The following is a 20,205-nucleotide window of genomic DNA, read 5'->3' on the forward strand; positions in this document are numbered from 1 at the left end:
TATTTTTTTTAAAAAATGACTGTATTGGTCTTTTAATTGGATTTTTTAAATGTCTAATTATAGTACTAAACGTAATTCTAAGTACATTCTCGAGAATAATGTCAGTACAGATAAAAAGATTTCATAAACATCAGAAAATAATAAGATTCTCTTACAAGCATTGCAAATTGATGGCAAAATAAGCAAACTTCTCAAAATCAAATTATGTATGCTTTGTGTGTGAGTATGTGTTTTGTACGTAATAATCAACTCAACAGCCCTAATAACATTTCATAGAAAAACACACGCTAATCCAGCAGCCAGATGGAACATGATAGTTACATCTATCTGTACCAAAATAACATTTATTTAACCTACAAAAACAATTTTATCTCCTACCATTGATATGATTCTCTATTTTTTGGAAATGTAAACTATCACCATTATTATTAAAGGTTTCAGAAATCAAACCTCATCGTCAGTATAATAAAATACAATTAAGTATATTAAGAAGAGAGAAAAGGAAGAAATGTCTACTATTTGGATTATTGTAACATATATTCAATGGTTTTATTCTAGATGTACTCTAAGTGATTGAGACTGAGGAGTAAAAGTTTAATAGTAATAAAGTTCCAAAAATAAGTGACACAGACTTGCCAGACACAAAAATTTACAATTTTTGTATTGAGCTTAATAAGAATTTATTAAAAATGGCTGACAAAATGTCTCTGAATTCTGGCTAATTCCAGTTTATTTAAGACTGTGAACTATATATATTAGTATTAAAATAAAATCAATGTAGCACATTAGAAGGTAATACTGGCAAAAAAGAAAAGAAAAAAAGAAAAGAAAAAAGAAAAAGACTCCCAAAACTTGAGATAGTAGACTTACATGAAAACAAAGAATCATATATGATAAGCACGGAGAGGGAAATGCCATTTGAAATAAAATAAAAGCAACAAACAACAGTAACAAAAACTGGAACATCAAAGATTTGCTAATAAGGAACAAGATATATAATTCTATATGCAGAAATCCTTACAAGATATATAATTTATATGCAGAAATCCTTCAAGTTGTATAAAAATTCGTTGCTTATATTTTTCTTAGAAGATATCTTGATGAAAGTCCTGATGGAAACATGACCCGTTCATTTCAGCTTCTCAAGTAAATACAAATGACTGAATAATATTTCTTTTTTTCAACATGGGCTCCTTCAAAGGGCCAAATAGCACTGTATAGATATTGGGTTGGATGAATTCCCAAAGGGTAGAAGTTCAACATTTTTTTCACGTATTCTGAAAGTCTGACTGTGGACAATTTATTTTAAAATGTACAAACGCGACTCTAAATGCTTTCTGCCTGCCTGTGACAGAATTTTAATGCAATTTTCCCTATCCTTTTCTCTCCCTCTTTCATCTACCCTCCCCTTTCTCTATATCTGTTTTGTTTCTCTCTGTTAGGAAAAATCATAATTGCGAAACTGAACTATTATTAAGGCTTGTTTTAAATCAGTGCCTGACCAATAAATTAGCCTCTATTCCCACACAGTACTAACGACAGTAAAGGAGAGCTTCCAGTTATGGTGCAGGAAATTCAAACAACGATGGCCAAAGCTTTAACAAAGTCACAAGAGACCACATATTATTGATTCTAAGAAAAGATGGATTCCTACTATCCAGAAAATGACATTTGTGTCAAAATAAATGACTAAAACACAAAGCAAATAAGTTGAGTCATTTCAGTAACAGGAAAATCTGCAAATATCTAAAGAGAAAAATATCAACATAAAACAAAAATAAATGCAAATGAAGAACTGCAAGAGAGCAAAACTGAGCTACTTAAGAACAATATTTGAAGTCATATAAGGTCACAAATAATGGTAGCATCCAATTTAATTTCTTCGAGGAGAAATACATTAATGAAAATGACAGTCCTATGATCTAAGGGGAATGACCACTAACGGGTTTCTTTTTAGGGTGATGAAAATGTGCTAAAATTAGATAGTGGTTATGGGTGCATACCACTGTGAATGTACTAAAAATGATTGAACTGTATACTTTAAAAGACTGAATTCTGTGGTATGTGAATTATATCAATGAAAGTTAGTTTTAAAGATCCTATGACCTACCTAATCCCTCTCCCCTAAGATGTCTTTAGAGGCAAACCCAGATAATTTTTTATCTAATCCTAATCTGCTCCACAGTTGTCACTGGGATCCACAAAATGAACACAGATTTGATCACAATTCATAAAGGTTATATTAAGAAATAATTCCTATTAGTTACATTTAGACAAATGGCTTTATATAGCCTGTGACTGTACTCCAGAAAAAAATTCGACAGAAATGAGACGGTCTTCTTTTACTGACATTGTTGGTGCCTCTGCACAAATACATATTCTATTTTAACTATGCTCCCAATACTCCTGGAGTCCTTTTCTTGTCATTCCCACCTTATGAATCCTCTCTTCTGGGAAGCGAGCTGCTTTATTGGCAGCATATTCAGGCTGCTGATTGCTGGTGGAAAGTCATGAAATTTGGCTTATTACCTTGTGTGCAAATTGATGTATCTAACCTCATCTGAGCCTTCACTACTGCTTGGAAATCTTTGTATTAATGTTTAATTGGCACCTTAACACATTTTTCCATAGTGCTCATTTCAGAGCTTTTCAAATCTCCTGTCCTCTCAATGTGACCTCACCTATTCACTCAGCAAGAGTCAGCATCTCCTACTTGATGGAAAAGTCCCTCCGCTTTGAAATTTATCTTATCTGTACTTTCCTTCACACTCACCCCAGGAGAGGTCATTTTACTATTTTAAAAACATCCTAGTTTAGTGGAAATAAACCTGACTTGTTTTATCACACGTCTGCCATTGTCTGGCTCCATAACCACAGGCAAGGCAATTAATTTATATGGTTCTTGATTTTTTTGATCTGTAAAATTAATGCCTTGGACTAAGTGAATTCTAAGGCCACTTTCAGTTCTAAATCAAGGTTTTCCTAATCTTATACCTTTCTATCCCCCTACAACTTTTCCCTTTCATTCAACCTATATATATAATACAAATGAGGCATAAGGTATTTTCTCTCTATTAATCTCCTATTATCTTGATTCTTCCCACCCTCGACATTCTAGGGACTTCACTTTTTAAAATTCTTCTTCATCACTGTGATTACAAGTTAATATTTTCACTATTTCTCAAGCAGACATTTTCAGGGTGTAGATAATACTTGAACACTCTACCTTCTCGCCACTGACTTATCTTTTCACACCTTCCAATTTGGCTTCTGCTTCCAGCACTTTATCAAAATAGTTGTTGCAAAGGGCAAATGATTTTTCCTCAGAGCTTATCTTACTTGAATTACCTTTGACATTTTAAAACACCATGGGTGGTGTTTTGAATCACCCTCTTGAAACTTTCTTCTCACTTTCCTCATGGTTCACTTTCAAGGCTTTAGTCATCTCTTCTCTTCCTCTATTTTTATTTTTCCTCTTTAATCTGTGTCTTAAATGTGGGTATTCATCAGAGATTCATCTTGGTCTTGTTTCTAATCTTTTTCTATTGAAACTTTCATCCATTCTTAGGATCCTAACTGTTACACTGCTGTGGATTATAAAAATATTTTTCGCTGAATTCCTTTCCAGTATGCTGGACATCCCTATGTGTATGTCTCAGCAATTTGAAGGTATGTTGAAAATAAAATTCATCACTATACCCCAATAGGAAAAAACAAAGGAAAAACACAAGCTGCCCCTGCTCTTATAGTCTATCTTCCTATTAATGCTATAAATGTGTTTCCAGTGACTAGAACCGACAGGTTAGGAAGAAGAGAAGCCATTAATGTCAGAGATTACACCGGCCTCTGAATACCCAGTTTTCAATATAGCTAGTTCTTCATTTAACAAATGTCTCAAGGCTCTGAAAAATATTAAAATGATCATCTCTTTATAACTACGCAAGGTTAAGACACAGATGTGGAAAAATTAGGCTGTTTTAAAATGGCATCATACTGAATCTCAGGGATTTTTTTCTCTTTTTACATCATAACAAAAGTAAAATCATGAGTTGAATTACATTTGCTTTTCCAGTTATATTATTTATTGCTGTGAGGTGATATAAAGATCTTAATTTCCAAGGAAATCCAAAGATTTTATTTCAAACAGATTTAAAAAGAGAGAAAAAATGGAAAGAAAACATAAACTCACACTTTATCTGTTCCATAACTCCTGTAGTCTACTGCGGCTGACACAGCCACAATGAGCGCAGGCATCCCATAGCCAACCAGGTAAAAATATTTCCTGCGGGAATGTTCACTCTCAAAAACCTCCACCAGCATGATATAGAGCTGCACGCCCTCCAGGAACATCCAGGTGAAGGCAGCCAGGAAGAAGAAATGTAAGAGTGCAGCAAAAACCGCACAGGCAATCTAAAAAAGGAACAACAATTCAGCCAAATAATTACCAAATGATACATCATCAACTGCCACAAAATTAAACTATTTATCAAGACTGCAGTAATAAAATAGGTCTGCAAAAGAACAATGTAGACATGATTCTTAAAATTCAGATATCAAAACTTAATATAACCTACCTTGAAAACTGTATTTAACATTTTATTAATAATGGCTTATGGATGACAGCATAGCATTATAATACGAAGAGATCATAACATTTAGGAAAAAGTTCTAATAAGCGCCCATTGATAATTATTACTAAGATTAGTCTAAAGGTTTTAAAATAGATCTTTTTCTTGGTGATAATCACATGTGTACTAACATATTAAGTTCTTCAATTGTAAATGAAAGAGAAACATTAAAAACAAGGAGACTAAAAGCTCTTAAAACTAAATAATATAATTAATTGTGGATTAATTATTATTAATTGCTTGTTTATTTCTTCCCTACTTTGTTTCAGAAAGGATTTAAGGTGGCATTGGGAAGTTCACGGTGCACAAGTATGAAAGTAAGTCTGGTTAAAATAAAGTGTTCCAGAATTGTTTTCTTTCTCTCATTTTTTATTATCGTACTAAATGTTATTCTAGACAAACTTGGTCAAAAAAAGGCAGCCAGCCGGCCTGGTGGCACAGTGGTTAAGTTCACACATTCCGTTTCAGTGGCCCAGGGTTTGCCAGTTCAGATCCTGGGTGGAGACCTATGCACTGCTTGTCAAGCCATGCTGTGGCAGGTGTCCCACATATAAAGTAGAGGAAGATGAGCAGGAATGTTAGCTCAAGGCCAGTCTTTCTCAGCAAAAAGGGGAGGATTGGTGGAGGATGTTAGCTCAGGGCTAATCTTCCCCCCCAAAAAAGGGCAGACCCCCTTATGTTGGCAAAGTTTCTAAGTTACCACAAGCTTTAGATGACCATACATTCATTTTCTTATGTCAGTTCCTGAAATGGTTAGTCCTCTGGATTTCTTCAGTTTTTCTAAGAAATCCTACCTAAAAACTATAGCTCCTGCTAGAGAAGGGCAACAAATTTATAGAAATGATCAGATGAGGATGGATTCATTGCTGAGTATGATCCTTGAGAAATGAGACAAAGGGCCAGTCAATTTCATTGGGTTAGAAGGATGACAATGAAGGGGAGATAAGGAAGTCAAATGTGAGGGGGTCTAGAGAGAAAGCAGAGCCTAACCATTACGTGGGATGCAGGAAGAGGACACCCATCCAGCAACAACAGTAAAGACAAGTTGGGCTGAGCTGCATTCTACCCAAGTTTTTCATACCAATCATTGTTTCTTATGCTACTTGTCAGAAATTAGTTTTGTGCAGTATGCCACATTTGGTGAAATTTGTCATACCATATGTAACATCCGGAAACAAAAATAAGAATAAGGTTTTTAAATGAAAAGAAATCAAAAAGCATTTGAATTGCAGGTTAACAAGAGATTAAAATGATTTCTTCTTGGAAAAATCACAGTTTTCCACTTCTTGCTTTTTAGAGTTAGAACTTCAACTATTAATTTTTGTTATCAGAAGCCTTTACTTTTTTGGGGAGAAGAAATGTGCACTTTGATTGCTTATTCATATGTATGCATTTATGGGAAAAGCTGTCACATTTGTGTATGATACCAATTAAAAGTATAATCGTCATAATTGTATCCTTTCCAGCCATTAATCATGAATGTGTAATCACAAACATGAAGCCAACTGCATTTTTATTCTAAAGTCCTCCATACATATGGACATATACCAGAGAACAGCATAAGTGAAGGAATTATTTATTATGCCTACAAATCTTCTAAAAAATGAAAGTTTTCTTTTCATTTGAAGTTTTAGTCATGAGAACAAACTTGCCCTGTGTGCACGAATCTTAAGTAAATAGAAAGGGCCTCACAAAAATTATAAGTGAGCATGAAGTTTGTGCAACATATTAGATGCTATCTGTTATTCATAATTTTCATTTGGTTTTACCAAGAACAGTTGGCTAGTGCTGTTTCTTTCTTCCCTCCCTCTCTCCCTTCCCTTCTTGACATGATTAAATGTAGATAGTAGTAAAGTACGAAGTTAACACGTAAAGATGAGAACAGAACTTGAGCAAATACAAAGTGACAGACAAAATTTGGGAAGACTTTACATATTCTAAAAACGAACTACAGTTTGAACTATTTTTCAAAATATGACAATTAAAAAATTCATTTTAGACACGCAATTTTAAATATAATAACCATTATGTTTTAAAAGCATATTATAAACTTCAAAAAATAACAATTATATCTGTTAGAAAAGATCCTCCTCCATTCCCCTGGATGATTTTATTTCACTTTCCTCAATATTCAGCTCTGTAATTTAAAAATTAAAGGAAAAAAAGACTAATGAAGAGACAAAGTTCTTTAAACAGGCAAGCAGATAAACAGCAGCCAAGTAGATGAAGAGAATTTCTGAAGAAATGTACATTCATACATCCATAACATTCCCCGCCTCTTTATGACAATGGGACATGAGAAAGGGAAAACTGAATAAGATCTGAAAATTAGTATTTATCTTAGACAACTGGAAGAGAGGATATTTTCAGACATGAATATTTCTAGTATTGAACAGCTGGAAGTGGAGAAATTCTGGAGTAATATCAATGTCAGCTCCTTACTGGTTGGTCCGTTCGGTTGATCCCTATCAGGAAGAGCAGTTCTGCTACAAAGAGGCTGATGCAGAGGTTCTTGTGGATGGTATTACGGTCACTCTGGAGCCCACGGAAAAAGCAAAATGTGAAGATGCAAATCAGGAGACAAACAAGGGACAGCAAAATTCCAACCCATGTGATCACATCCAGAAGAAGGTCATGGACCGCATCACTGTGCTGGAAACACAACAGAAAAATCATAAGTTGCAATTATGCATAACCAATTAAAAAGTTTTATAAGGGCCTGGATTCATGACACAGGATTTTAATAATGTACTAAATATCCTCCACACAGACAATGAATAAGTTCTCTTATTTGGGTTTTCTATCCATAGGTAAAGCTTTTTATCTTTTCTCTGAGGTGTGAATCAGTTTGATATTCACGGTCTCAGTAGTTTTTGCACCTTTCTTAGCTACATATATTTTCAGGATATAAATAGTTGAAGCAAATCAACTTAATTCTCACCAAAGATTTCAAGGAAAAACCTTTTGTTTTTAACCCATATCACTTTTTTAGACTAATTTTTGACAACCCCTACTAGGGAATACTCTATTTTAAAAATTAAGCTATGCACTTAGGGAAGTGGTGTCTTAGCTGAAATGCTTTTTGAATCACAGGGATTTTTATAAAAAAATACAATTCCTCTGTCCTATAAATCCTTTATCAGAATTTCCAAGGCTGAGTTCATAAAAGTATGTATTTTTACAAAGATCTCCAGTTAATTCTGATGAACAGCCACATATGTGTACCATTTATTTCATGGAAGATCTAAAAGAATGAGGATATTCACTGGATTTATATTCATATTGACTGGCTTAAGGAGATCAGGAAGTTTGATCCTTGAAGGGTTTTGCATGAATAGAGCCTGTTATACACAGATGGAAAATAAGCATTCAGAATTACTATAGCTGATAGCAGCATAAAAAAGATAGTAGAGCTAAGAAAAAGAAAAAGCTCATGAAGACTTCTTTACCGAAACTGCGTTTTTTGGACTCTGTTAAAATACTCCTGTGAGCTCCATACCAGCCATCTTCCTTGCTCTGTCCACTATCTCATTTCTGTTTTTATTCTAAGATTCAAAACTCTACTTCTATCCTCTCCCAAACCCAGTTCTGTGAAGCTTTAGAATTTACAGTGGCCCAACACATCAGGGTGCCAAGCTGTTGGAGCAGAGTTGAGAAATTGTTTATGACTGTCAATTCCTCTTTTCTTTGGAGGTTTCTTAAAATCCCTAAAGACATAACTCTCTTCAATAGGGGAATAAATAAACAAATAATGGCTAACTTACAGAATGATACTCTAAAGAGCAGTGAAAATCAGTGCTCTAGTTTCATAGTCACAAACATAGATACTTCTTAAAAATCTAATATTAGACTTTTAAAAATGCTAGTGGCAAAGGGATCTATACAGTATGACACCATTTACGTAAAATTTTAAAAGGCACAAATTTTAGGGCTATATACATAAGCACTAGAAGTGCAATATGTGCATGGGGAAAGTTTTTAGCTGAAAAAAAGATGTTTTTCTAATTAACACCTTTTTCAACTGCGTAGATCACACACATTGATTTTTGTTTTATGATGTAAGTTACCACATTTAGTTGTCTCCCAAACTGTTAGCTCACCTTAAAAATACATACATATCCAGGTTTTCTATTTTTATTTGTCTTTATTCAAACTTCATACTTTTATATTTTATACAAACTTCATACAAAGATTATTCTAAATGTGGAAATTATTCTTACAGGTGAGCCACCATGCTGTAGCCGGAATCATACCACTTCTCATATTGTCAGACACGATTTCACAGTTGTTACTTGATAAAGAACTCTGCTAGAACACTGCCAGTGAAACAGTTTCGAAATATTGCTGCATAACTCTAGATATATTTCTCGGAAGGAGCTCAGATCATGAAAGAAAACCACATGAAATTTTGCTTTAACTGCTTTGTTCTCCAGGGGACGCTACTAAAGCAGTGTTGAAGCTCTGATAGCTTAAATTACTTTACTATTTGAGAGTGGAGAGTGGTTAGTGCTACCCAGGTCCCTGAACAGAGGGCTATTTGCTCTCTTCTTTGACTCAAAGGAAAGATGCTGTGATTGAGTATCAACCACGAACGTTCGGCACAGCAGTCTTCCATAATGGGAAAAATGGCAGCTATAATACATTCTCAAATGCATCCTGAAGACCTAAAACACCGAAAAAAAAAAAACAAAACAAAAAGCTCCTGCCTTTGTCTGAGTAGTTGAATTATTAGAAATGTTATTTACTTTACTCAGTGCCTTCATAGGTCGTTCAAAAAACCCCATGCAGCGTTATTAAGAGAATATCAGATGTCAAAACATCAGTACAAAAAGTACACAACACTCAAAGACGGAACAAAAAAGCCCAGTGATTAATTCACCCTTCAGGTACTACTGTTTAGCTCAGAAAACACCAACGCCAACCACCTTGTGTATACTATACCAGGAAGGCAGCACCCTTTGAATACAACTCACTGCTTGAATTTATCAGTAAGAAGAAACGAAAAGAACAAGGGACATTAAATGCCAATAAGAGCTGCGAGTATAGCCTTCTTTAGAATAGTCTACCTTAACAGAAGTTTTAGGAGGCCAAGCCATGAAAAAGCCAAACCCCCTTTAAGAGGATGGCCAACTAAATAAAACTTCTAGGTATAGTTGTAACAATGTGGTAACGGATCAAGTATTCCTATTTTCAAGATTGCATGTTTGTGAGGGCCATATAACTAAGTCACCTATATCATGAACTATAAACCATCTTATGCTTTGAGATTTTATTAATCTTATATCTTATTAACATTACATTCCAGGACCTAGTACTGCGTTTGACACATAAAAAAAGTTTAATAAATATTTGTTTTTTGATGATTATAACCCTACTCCTCTTACATCAAATGCCTTAGAGCTGAACTCTCTTATGTCAGTTTAGCTTTAGCATCCATTTAGTCTTCACTGGATATTTAATAAGGTACCAAATATTACTTGTTCAAAACTGAGCTCCTGATCTTATCCCGTTTCTCCCCAAACCCCCCAAAATCTGCTCTTTCCTGTTTTCCCCACTTCACACACTACAATTAATGCATCAGGAAATCCTGCAGGTCCTGCCTTCTAAATCTGACAGCTTCTCATCACCTCAACTGCACCAAATTGGTCAGAGTCATCTGATTTATTTTTTGAAGAACCTCCTAATTGATCTCCCTACTTTGACCCTGAGCCTCCTGACGGTCAGAGAGGACAGAGAGATTATTTTTATGTATGTCAGATAATATCACTCATTGAGCAAAGCCTCTTGTATCTCCCATCTATTTTATTTTATTTTATTTTTGCTGAGGAAGATTAGCCCTGAGCTAACATCTAATGCAAGTCTTCCTTGCTTTTTGCTTGAGGAAGATTAGCCCTGAGCTAGTATCTGTCCCAGTCTTCCTTCACTTTATATATGAATCACCACCACAGCATGGCTGATGAGTATTGTAGGTCTGCAACTGGGATCCAAACCTGCAAACTCGGGCCACTGAAGTGGAGCACACTGAACTTAACCACTATGCCCCAGGGTCTCCCATCTTAATGAGAGTAAAAACCAAAGTCTTTACAAAGGTCCATAAAGTTCTATAAGATCTGTACCCCTGTGACATTATTTCTTACTCTTTTCTTCATTCTGTTCATTCCACCCAGTTGGCCTGCTCTGTTCTTTGAATATGTCAAGCACATTCCAGCCTCAGAGTCTTTGCACATGATGTTCCCTTGGCCTGGAACGCTCCTCCAAAAGACATCTGCATGGCTTACTTGCTACCCTCCTTCAGTCTTTCACTCAAATGTCACCTCACAGAGGGTTTTTCTGAGTTACCCTTTCTAAAATTACAAACATCTTTTTCCTATTCTGACTCATTTATTGCTTTTCCTGCATTATTTTTCACCTTAGCACTTATCCAAACTATATATTTTACTAATATTTCTTGTTTATTACCTGTGCCCTCCACTAGAAAGTACACTCCAAGAGAATAAGTTATTCTGTCTCTTGTGATCACCAATGTATCCCTAGCTCCCATAAAAAATGTCTACCATGGAGTGGATGCACAATTAATGTGCTGATGGATGCACAATTAATGTGTTGATGGATGTACAATTAACGTGTTGATGGAATAAAGGAATCTCTCTTTAATTATCCCCCTCTCCTACAATGGATTTAGATTATAAACTAAAAGTTGTATCATGCTGCCCACTACAGTCTTTGGGACTCTTTGGTTCTTAAATCACCTGCTCTAAAATCTTGAGGAAAAGACAAAGAAAACTAGAGCTGGAGAATGGGAAGGTTGTTATACCTCAATATGTTAAGATATGTTGAAATGTCCAGGTTCAAATAATTATGACACTGTAGGCAAAACAAGGCGTGGAAGCAAGAAGACTTTAGAGTAAGTCTCAGAGTCTGATGACATGGGTTTAACCTTGTCACTTCGATTTTGCAATTGTTACCCTGAACAAACTACCCTACCCTCTTGAGTATCAGAAGCCTCATACACATAGGAGATTAAAATAACTGAGGCTTCAGGTTATTGTGATAAGCATGTAAGATAATATATGGGAAAGTAAGGAAGTCAGTATTTCTTTTTTAATCTGAAAATATTCTGGATTTTTTTCTCTCTTGACAGCTACCTTAATTTAAGTAATCAAAAGTCTGCATGAATGATACAGGGTGGATCAGAAAAATTACAACTGTAACAAGAAAAAATATTAATGTTATTTTAACTAAGGAACTAAACATAATTCCAGCCAACTAATGAATTACCTAATTTCACTTTATAACATTGCCTGTTTAGTTTATATTATTAATAACATTTGTGCTGCTGCTAAATTAAGGCCACAAAATGCCCATATCATCTGAAAGAGGCAGATTTTAACTTTAGCATCTGAATTCCACTTTCATTACTATACAGTTGTGTTTGTGACTTTTAAATAATAAACTACAGAGGGACTCAATTTCACCAAATATTCTTCCTTAAGTTATAACAAAAAGACAAATGAAGTAGCAAATAAAAGTTTTTTCCAGAGTCTATACCATAGACTAGTATAATTTGTTGGCAAGAAGGCATGGAAAATTGACAAAAAAATCAAAATTAACATAAGATCACAAATCTCAAGGAAATTAACTTCTTAAGAGAAGATGGGGAAGTGTGAGAGAAAATCTTCAAGTAGGATGACAAAAAGATTCATCAGAAGATTCTTCCAGGAAATCAATGATTCTATCTTCTCTAGAAAGAAATTTTTCTTAAAACAATACTTGTTTTCCAGGCTTTCTATGAAGTTTCTATTCATACTTGAGATGCGAAACATTTTTTAAAACCTACAGAAAGTTTCTGATTTTTCCTTTTATTTTTATGTCAATGAATCTGCTTTGTTCATGGAGTAACTCAAATACTTCAAAAGGGTAAGTATCACATTGGGGGGGAAAGATGCCTTAAAAATGCTGTTTTGTGAAAGCCGCTCTGTCAATGTAAAACTCTCGAACATACTGATAGGTACATTTAATGAAACTAAATCCAAATACATGGAAAAGGGAAATGTGACTTTTGCTTCATGATTTTAAAATAACTCAATCTGAGCACACTCAGATCTTTTGTGGAAATCTTGATATTTCTAACTTTATTGTCTAAAAAGCAAGTCAGCAAACAAGATGGAGAAATAGATTTTGAAATGTTTTTCATTTTAACTGCATAAGTGTTTCCAGATGGGATACAAACTATGTAAGTTAATTTTGAACCCCTCTGGATGGTTTTTCTCTTTTTATATTTTTAGAAAGTTGCATTTTCCAGACACTGCTTCAACAATTGCCCTATAATAATTATTAACTATGGGCCAGTAATTATTAAGAATCTGCTTTACTTTCTGCATAATAATGTATTATTTTAATGTTGAGTTGGATTAAAGTTAAAGCATAATGATATGATTTTTAAATTGCCTCTTAAACATATTTTATTCTGAAATATTTGTAATATAGCTAAAATGAGTTTTCTTTTTTCTTTTTTGCAAACATATGAGTGCTTGCCTTGCCAGTAATGTATCACACAAGCATAAGGCATTTGTTTGAATCATGAATTTCACTGAAGCCAGTAGGGTTGTGAAAGGCCTATTTTCTGATGAATGTGGCATGAACTCTGTGAAATAAGTTCCCGGCATCGCTCTAACTCTTGGGAACCAGGTCATCAGACACAAAGGTCATCCCGCAAATGCTTGGCAAAATAAAGGGCTCAATGGTCTGAGGAAATCAGGATTTCCTTTGCAAAACAGGACAAAGGTCAAAGGTGAGTAAGAGTAAGAAGAACAGTATGATTGGATTTCTCATGATTTTTATAGTAAATTAACCAAAACTACTTAGCCACAATTCTCAAACTTGTATCAAATTGAAAAATAATCAATCTAAATATTTTCAAGCTTTAATTGCTAAGAGAGAAACAGTGGCAAAGTAAGAATACAAAAACATTGATAATCAATTGCCCTTTGGATTCAATAGAACTTATTCAGCAAATTTCTTTGATTTCAGAAGCATAGCACAGCACACACTAAATTATGTGAGATTTTCTTGCTTTGAACTTTAAAAGAATTAAAATTTCACCATATTTGGTGAACCAGATCCGCGACTACCATAATGAAGGAAACAGAAAAGCAAATAGTGGAAATTGTGGGAACTAAGTATCTTACAACAGCTAAGAATTAAATGTAGATATAGGTAGGGGCTGGCCCCGTGGCCGAGTGGTTAAGTTCGCATGTTCCGCTTCGGCGGCCCAGGGTTTTGCTGGTTGGGATCCTGGGCGCAGACATGGCACGGCATCAGGCCATGTTGAGGTGGCATCCCACATGCCACAACTAGAAGGACACACAACTAAAATATACAACTATGTAATGGGGGGATTTGGGGAGAAAAAGCAAAAAAGAAAAAGAAGATTGGCAACAGTTGGTAGCTCAGGTGCCAATCTTTAAAAAAACAAAATGTAGACATAGGTAAAAAAAGTAGATTAAAATTGGTAAAACAGAAAGTAATTGGTGATCAGTTAGAAATTTTTAAAGGAAATGAATTGATCAAGCAATAAATAAGAAAAAGATTTTAGGAGTATCTGGTGTCTTACTTTTAGGAATAACTGAGTTGAGGATAGGAAATGAAGCTAGGCAGATAGAAAATGTCATCCTTAAGTGTTTCTGAGTTAATATAGTGATGATGATGATGATGAGATAGCTAACACATAACTTTCTAAATGTCAGATTCTATTAAAGTGCTTATTTATTTTATTGGGTACTCACTTAATCCTACAAAACACTATGATGTGATATGAATATTATCTCCAATTTACCGATGAAGAAGCTGAAGCACAGAGAGCAAGTAATTAACTAAGATCATTCAACTAGTATGCATTAGAGATGGAATTGGTGGTAAAATGGCCAACTGTCAAGGTTTGCTCAGGAATGTCCTAGTTTTGGCACTAGATTTTTGCATCCTGGGAAAGCTATCTCCAAGACATGATGAAATCTCAGAGATCAGAGATAGGTGCAGAAGTTTGGAAGAAAAGTACAAAAATCCATATGAAAGCCAAGAAAGCAGAGGCTGGAAGCAACACTATTTTTAGTGTCGATTGGATGTAGCATCGATTATCCACCTTCCATAGTGACTCCTGCTGTTTTCCCCCCTGACTATTGATGTTGGCAACTATGATTTGCAGTTCTGGTATTGGATCGTCCACTGTTGCATCACTCTGAGTGATGAGACTTAAGTATGCAACTTCAGCGTGTTGTGATCCTGACTTCCTCTTTGACTTTGGATCAACTGTTGTGCTTTGTATCAAAACTGCGCTACTTAATTTTGAACACTGTGAATATAATGACCATGTTTTCTAATGGTTCATTGATGAAACTGAGAAGAACTATAATATAATAACATGACAATACAGAAAAAGAAGGCTAAATAACTGTGTTATTTTAAAGATACATGGGAGGATGCACCAACATAGATTAGAGAGATAACCAAAAGAGAGCATACTGCACAATGTGCAGAAGTGAATTTGGGACCAGGCACGAGGGAGGTGATTGTATGAATGTGCATATGGAGACTGATTCTCACAAGTCTTGGATGAAACAGACAAGTTTCTCTAATATCAAAAGTTCTTTTTAATCTCCCAAAAAAGACATTAATGCTCATTTGAAACCAATGCTCATGGAATAAGCTCGAGTATACCACAAGAATACTGTTTTCTTCCTTTGATTTCTCTATGCACCGGAGTAAAGTTACTTTTCCTGATTCAGAGGTTGCAACTAAAATGTCCTGTGCGTATACAAAAGGGGAAATTTTGAAAACTGTTTTCGGCCCCGCATAGCATAGAGCCGATTCTGTCAGATCTTACAAATAAACATTTCTACAGTATATCAAGTGATGTGTTGAATGATGGCAACAAGATATGTTTCCCCTAGCTCTTAGGTATTTTGATTTGAAAATGGAGTTTCAAATCATCTTCTTGATTTCTAGAAAGATTTTAATGAAACTTCAGAAGACATAAAACAAATGATTGTTGACACCTCGTCCAGATATAAAGTAGACATTGTTCATCTATCTGCGTATTCAACAGATAGTGCAAACATAAATTTTCAAAACTGCGTTCGGCATATAAACTTCTTACAAAAGGAAATGAAGAGTTCTTACCTACTAAATGTTCTGTACACTTTGTGGACAAAGCTACCAAAAAGGGATGTGATTTGCTTACCTGAGATAATGAAGTTTCATAATGAAATATTTTGGTCACTTTTCAGTTCCTCAAAATGTGCAGAAGTACTTAATGAGCTCTTTAACTTTCTAGAAATGGAAGGAGACAGCCTCTTGAGATGTGCTTACAAGATGGTTATCATTGGCGCTGGCCACAGGAAAGATGTTAAAATATCAGTCTTTTGTAAAATCCTGTCTTCAAAATGTGGGACAAGAAAAATGCCTTTCTCTAATTTTGAAATATATGAGAGATGAGAATGGGGAAAAAGATTACAGTGAAACAAATTTTTATGATTTCTCTAAAAGTGTTTGACAATCTCTGAAGAGGCTATGAGGAACTCAGAGAAAGATGAATTGACTCTACCCAAGTTGCATGAACTTCTGTGTAGGTTAGGACGAAAACTCAGAAAGAGAAAACACTACTTATTTTTGGGATTTCAGACTGTTTCCAAAAAACGTCACCAGAAAAGGGCAGTCAAGTTGAACATTTCTTTATTTCTCATTTCTTTATTAAAACTTATCTTGGATCCAATATCGCTTGCATAAAGTAAAATAACCTCTGTACTTTAAAGTCATTATCTCTGATAATGTTTTAGCTTATGTTGACATCCAACGTGCTTGGAAGTGTTTAAAAATGATGAACATTTTGCACATGGACAGCCTATATGATGAATTCACACATGCAAAAGAACTGATTAACAAATAGCTGGTCTACCAAAACAAGCACATAGTTACAAAGTGGATGGGCATTTTGGAGAGCTGGGAACTAATTCCTACAAGTCTAAAAATCTAATAAGTAAAGCTATTAAGTCAAATCCTAAATATTCCACGCCTAATATTTTTGTTGAGAAGATATTTAGCTTGATGTCATCACATTGAATTGATACCAGGAATCAATGTATGGTGGGCTTGGGAAGAGCAGAAATGCAGTTCAAAGCAAATTTTACTTTTGACTATATTCAGTTGTAACCAAAAAAAAAATGAAGGAAAAGGACAAACAGAAAGAAACATGTCATATTTATTTTATTAAATATGGGTTATATCTGTTCAATTATTTTATTGTACTTAACTTTTTTAAAGTCTCACATTTATATATCTCAAAGATATACAATGATATAACCTAAAAATTTAAATGTCCAATAAAGACTTTTGCTGTATCAGAGGACAGAAACAAACATTAAAAAAAATAATGTTATAGCTTTTCACATTATTAGCCTTACTATTAATTACTATTAAATACTATTAATTGCCACTCTTAAGTATTAATAACACATATGTGCATCATTACCTATTACAAATTAAGTATATTTTTGATCTGATAGCGCTATTTCCCAGCTGGCTCTCTAAAAAGTTGATCACTCTAACTGTTGGCCAAATACTCCAGGCTCTTAACAACTTCACTAACAGTGGAGGTCCTCTCCTCGATTCCCTTTTGTGACCCATTTATGTTAAGCTCCTTAGAATCAGAAAGAGCCAGGTCTTCATGGGTGAAAATTCTTGACTATCTTTGAATGCAATGGTTAAACCCAGAAATTTTATTAAAACAAAGTTTGCTGGGGATCATTTAGCAAATTTCCTGATTCTCAGACAAAATGGATAACTTCTCCTAAGATTGTTTTCATTAAAAAGAGCACAAATACAAACACCCAGTTTCTGAAAGTATTTCTTAAAGGGGTTAGGTGATATAGAATGAGTAGAGGAGCTGAAGTATAATAAAAGGGAACCAGAGAAATGCCAGACTTGAATTACCCAGGTATGTTTATTGTTATCATTATATATCCTTCTTCTCAGAGAGTCATTTCCTTTGGCGTGTAAGAAAAGATAAATTCACCACACGAGAAAGAAAAGTTTTAAAATGGAAACAAATTGAATTAGGCTTAAAAGAGAAAGTAATGTTGCATAACTAGATTACAAAAACCACACAAACAGAAACTACACCAAGCCAAAAATACCTCATAAAAGTTCTGTAGATTCATTCTAAGGATATTGATTGAGTGCCAACTATGTGTCAGGTATTGAATTAAACAGAATGTAAATATAAATATATACCACATACATGTATACATATATGCACATCCCATTTTTACTCCATTATTCTATTTTCATTTGGTGTTCTTAGCTAAAGTAATTTGAGGGAGAATAAAAAGGGGATAGTTATTGGGCTTTCTTTTTTTTTTTCCATTTTCATGAATAAATTTATTGCATTTTAAACAGAGTTAGGGTCTTCCAGATAATAACCCTATGGACAATTATCCCACAGGCCTAGAGATAGTAACTTGAGCTAACATTAAATTTTACAAAATCAACATCTTAAAAGTTCCATGAATCGGATTTTTAAATCAGCAAGTAACCAATCATAGTTGATCTTTAAATAGTACTGCTTACACTGTAAGGATACACAAATAAATTGGCAGTCCTTTGAATTGTCTATAACAAGATAGGAAAAGTGGCTGTTCAGCCATATTTTTGTTCAAATACTTTTAAAATCTTATTTATACAAGTTGAACTTATTGCCTGTCTTAGAAAGGATATCAATAACCATTCTGGAAAATCTAGCCTAATTCCTCTAGAGTCCTGCAGTTCTCTAGCTTTATCACTTTATTTACTAGATACACTGGAATGAAACAGGCCAGGAAAAAAGAAAAATAACCACCGAATAGTCTCAGTGTTTAAAAAAAAAAGGTAAAATTTTGTGATCTGGAACAAACAGAGCAGAGTTAGTAAATACATCAACTAGTTCTTACAAGGAGCAGCATAGGAAATTGAGAATATTTTTAGAACAGTAGAATGGAAAAGGTCTCCAAGCTTGTTTCTTTTGCTTGGTTGGTTGATTACGTTTTCTTAGGCATGGGTAAATTGGGTGAGTAGAGCCATTATAGTTAAAATGTTTAAATTCTTTAAAAAATCCTTCCGTTAGTCAATACTAAACATCATGTCACTAGTGAAAAAGAAACCAAACCAACGAAAAAGATTATGCATACTTAGCATTGATTTATGATTGAACTTAAAATGAATTTGGTGGTGCTGATACTGTGGGAATTCATAATGTTCATAATAACCAACACTTTGAAGAGCTGGGAAGTTATATGTGCTTATGATAATATCTTGCTGAAAGTCTATTATTTGACAATTTCATTGTGAAAAACTGTCACTTCAAAGAACAAGGCAAAGCATTGGCCTAAACTTCTCTCTTTCAGGGAAAGCTTATCCATATAGAAGTAGATAAAATCATTATTTTTTATTAGAAACTAAATTAAATATTTGGACCTTGATAGTTAACTACCCTCAGGGTCTGCTCAGGGGCTTTGAGGACAGTTAAGAAAATAGTGAATTAAAAGATCATATTTTTGGGGCCAGCCTGATGGTTAAGTTCATGCACTCTGTTTCAGCAGCTTGGGGTTCGCTGGTTAGGATCCTGGGCACAAACATACACACTGCTCATAAAGCCATGCTGTGGTGGCGTCCCACATAGAAGAACTAGAAGGACTTACAACTAGGATTTACAACTATGTACTAGGGGCTCTAGGAAGGAAAAAAAAAAAAAAAAAAGAGGAAGATTGGCAGCAGATGTTAGCTCAGGGCCAATGTCCTTCACCAAAAAAAAAAACCCAAAAATCGTTATTTTCAAAAAAGTTTATAATTCTCAATATGATTTTAGTAGATTTTGTTATTCAATCTCTAAAATAATCCTGGGATAATGTTAGAAAAATTTTTATTAATCTCATTTAAACAACTAATAATGGCAACAAGGAATATAGATGATTTGCCTAAGAACAAGAGGCAATGACTTAAACAACTGGAATAAGGACCCTAAGTCTCCTGACTCTTAATTCTTATTCCAAGTTTCCTTCAGACTATAAATTGGCCAAATTATGATGACAATATCTACTGTGGTGTTGTGGATTAAATGAGATAATGTATGTAGACATTAAAGAAATGATAGTCATTCCTATTATTACTGGACACACTGAGTGATTCTGAGAGTTGAAGTCCTCACTCAATCTCCACTTTTCAGAATCTCCATAAACTTGATTACTTATTTCTTATAAAATATTTCTCACTAGAATTGCAGATGCATTTCCAGCAGCTCTGTTTAGCCAAACTTATTTACTGAACATGATAAAAACCCTAAAAATTGTGAGGACCAGGACCCAAGGTGCATATAACAAGATTGCAGGTCTTTTTGCTTAAAAATTCTGCTACAACCCAGAAATAAAAACAATCAGCGGAAGAATGTTATTAATATTAAAGACTATACAATTTAGTGAAAAAATATACTGGAAACCCACAAAAATCCAGGTTTCTTTCATGCTATTTCATCCTGTCACTCTCATTTTGCTTA

At 34.4% G+C, this 20,205-nt stretch overlaps 1 protein-coding gene across 18 annotated transcripts in view; it reads right to left on the reverse strand.

Moving 5' to 3' along the window:
• ADGRL3 (adhesion G protein-coupled receptor L3) overlaps positions 1 to 20,205 on the reverse strand; it is a 794,963-nt gene that overhangs the window by 112,300 nt on the left and 662,458 nt on the right. For all 18 annotated transcript variants that reach the window (XM_046656118.1, XM_046656110.1, XM_046656106.1 and 15 more), the window contains 2 exons: positions 7,071 to 7,280; positions 4,190 to 4,410 (listed from right to left, as the gene is read on the reverse strand). In XM_046656118.1, coding sequence (XP_046512074.1) covers positions 4,190 to 4,410; positions 7,071 to 7,280 — 431 coding nt within the window. The remainder of the gene's footprint in view (positions 1 to 4,189; positions 4,411 to 7,070; positions 7,281 to 20,205) is intronic.

This window comes from Equus quagga, chromosome 3, assembly GCF_021613505.1.
Source record: "Equus quagga isolate Etosha38 chromosome 3, UCLA_HA_Equagga_1.0, whole genome shotgun sequence".
Classification (NCBI taxonomy): domain Eukaryota; kingdom Metazoa; phylum Chordata; class Mammalia; order Perissodactyla; family Equidae; genus Equus; species Equus quagga.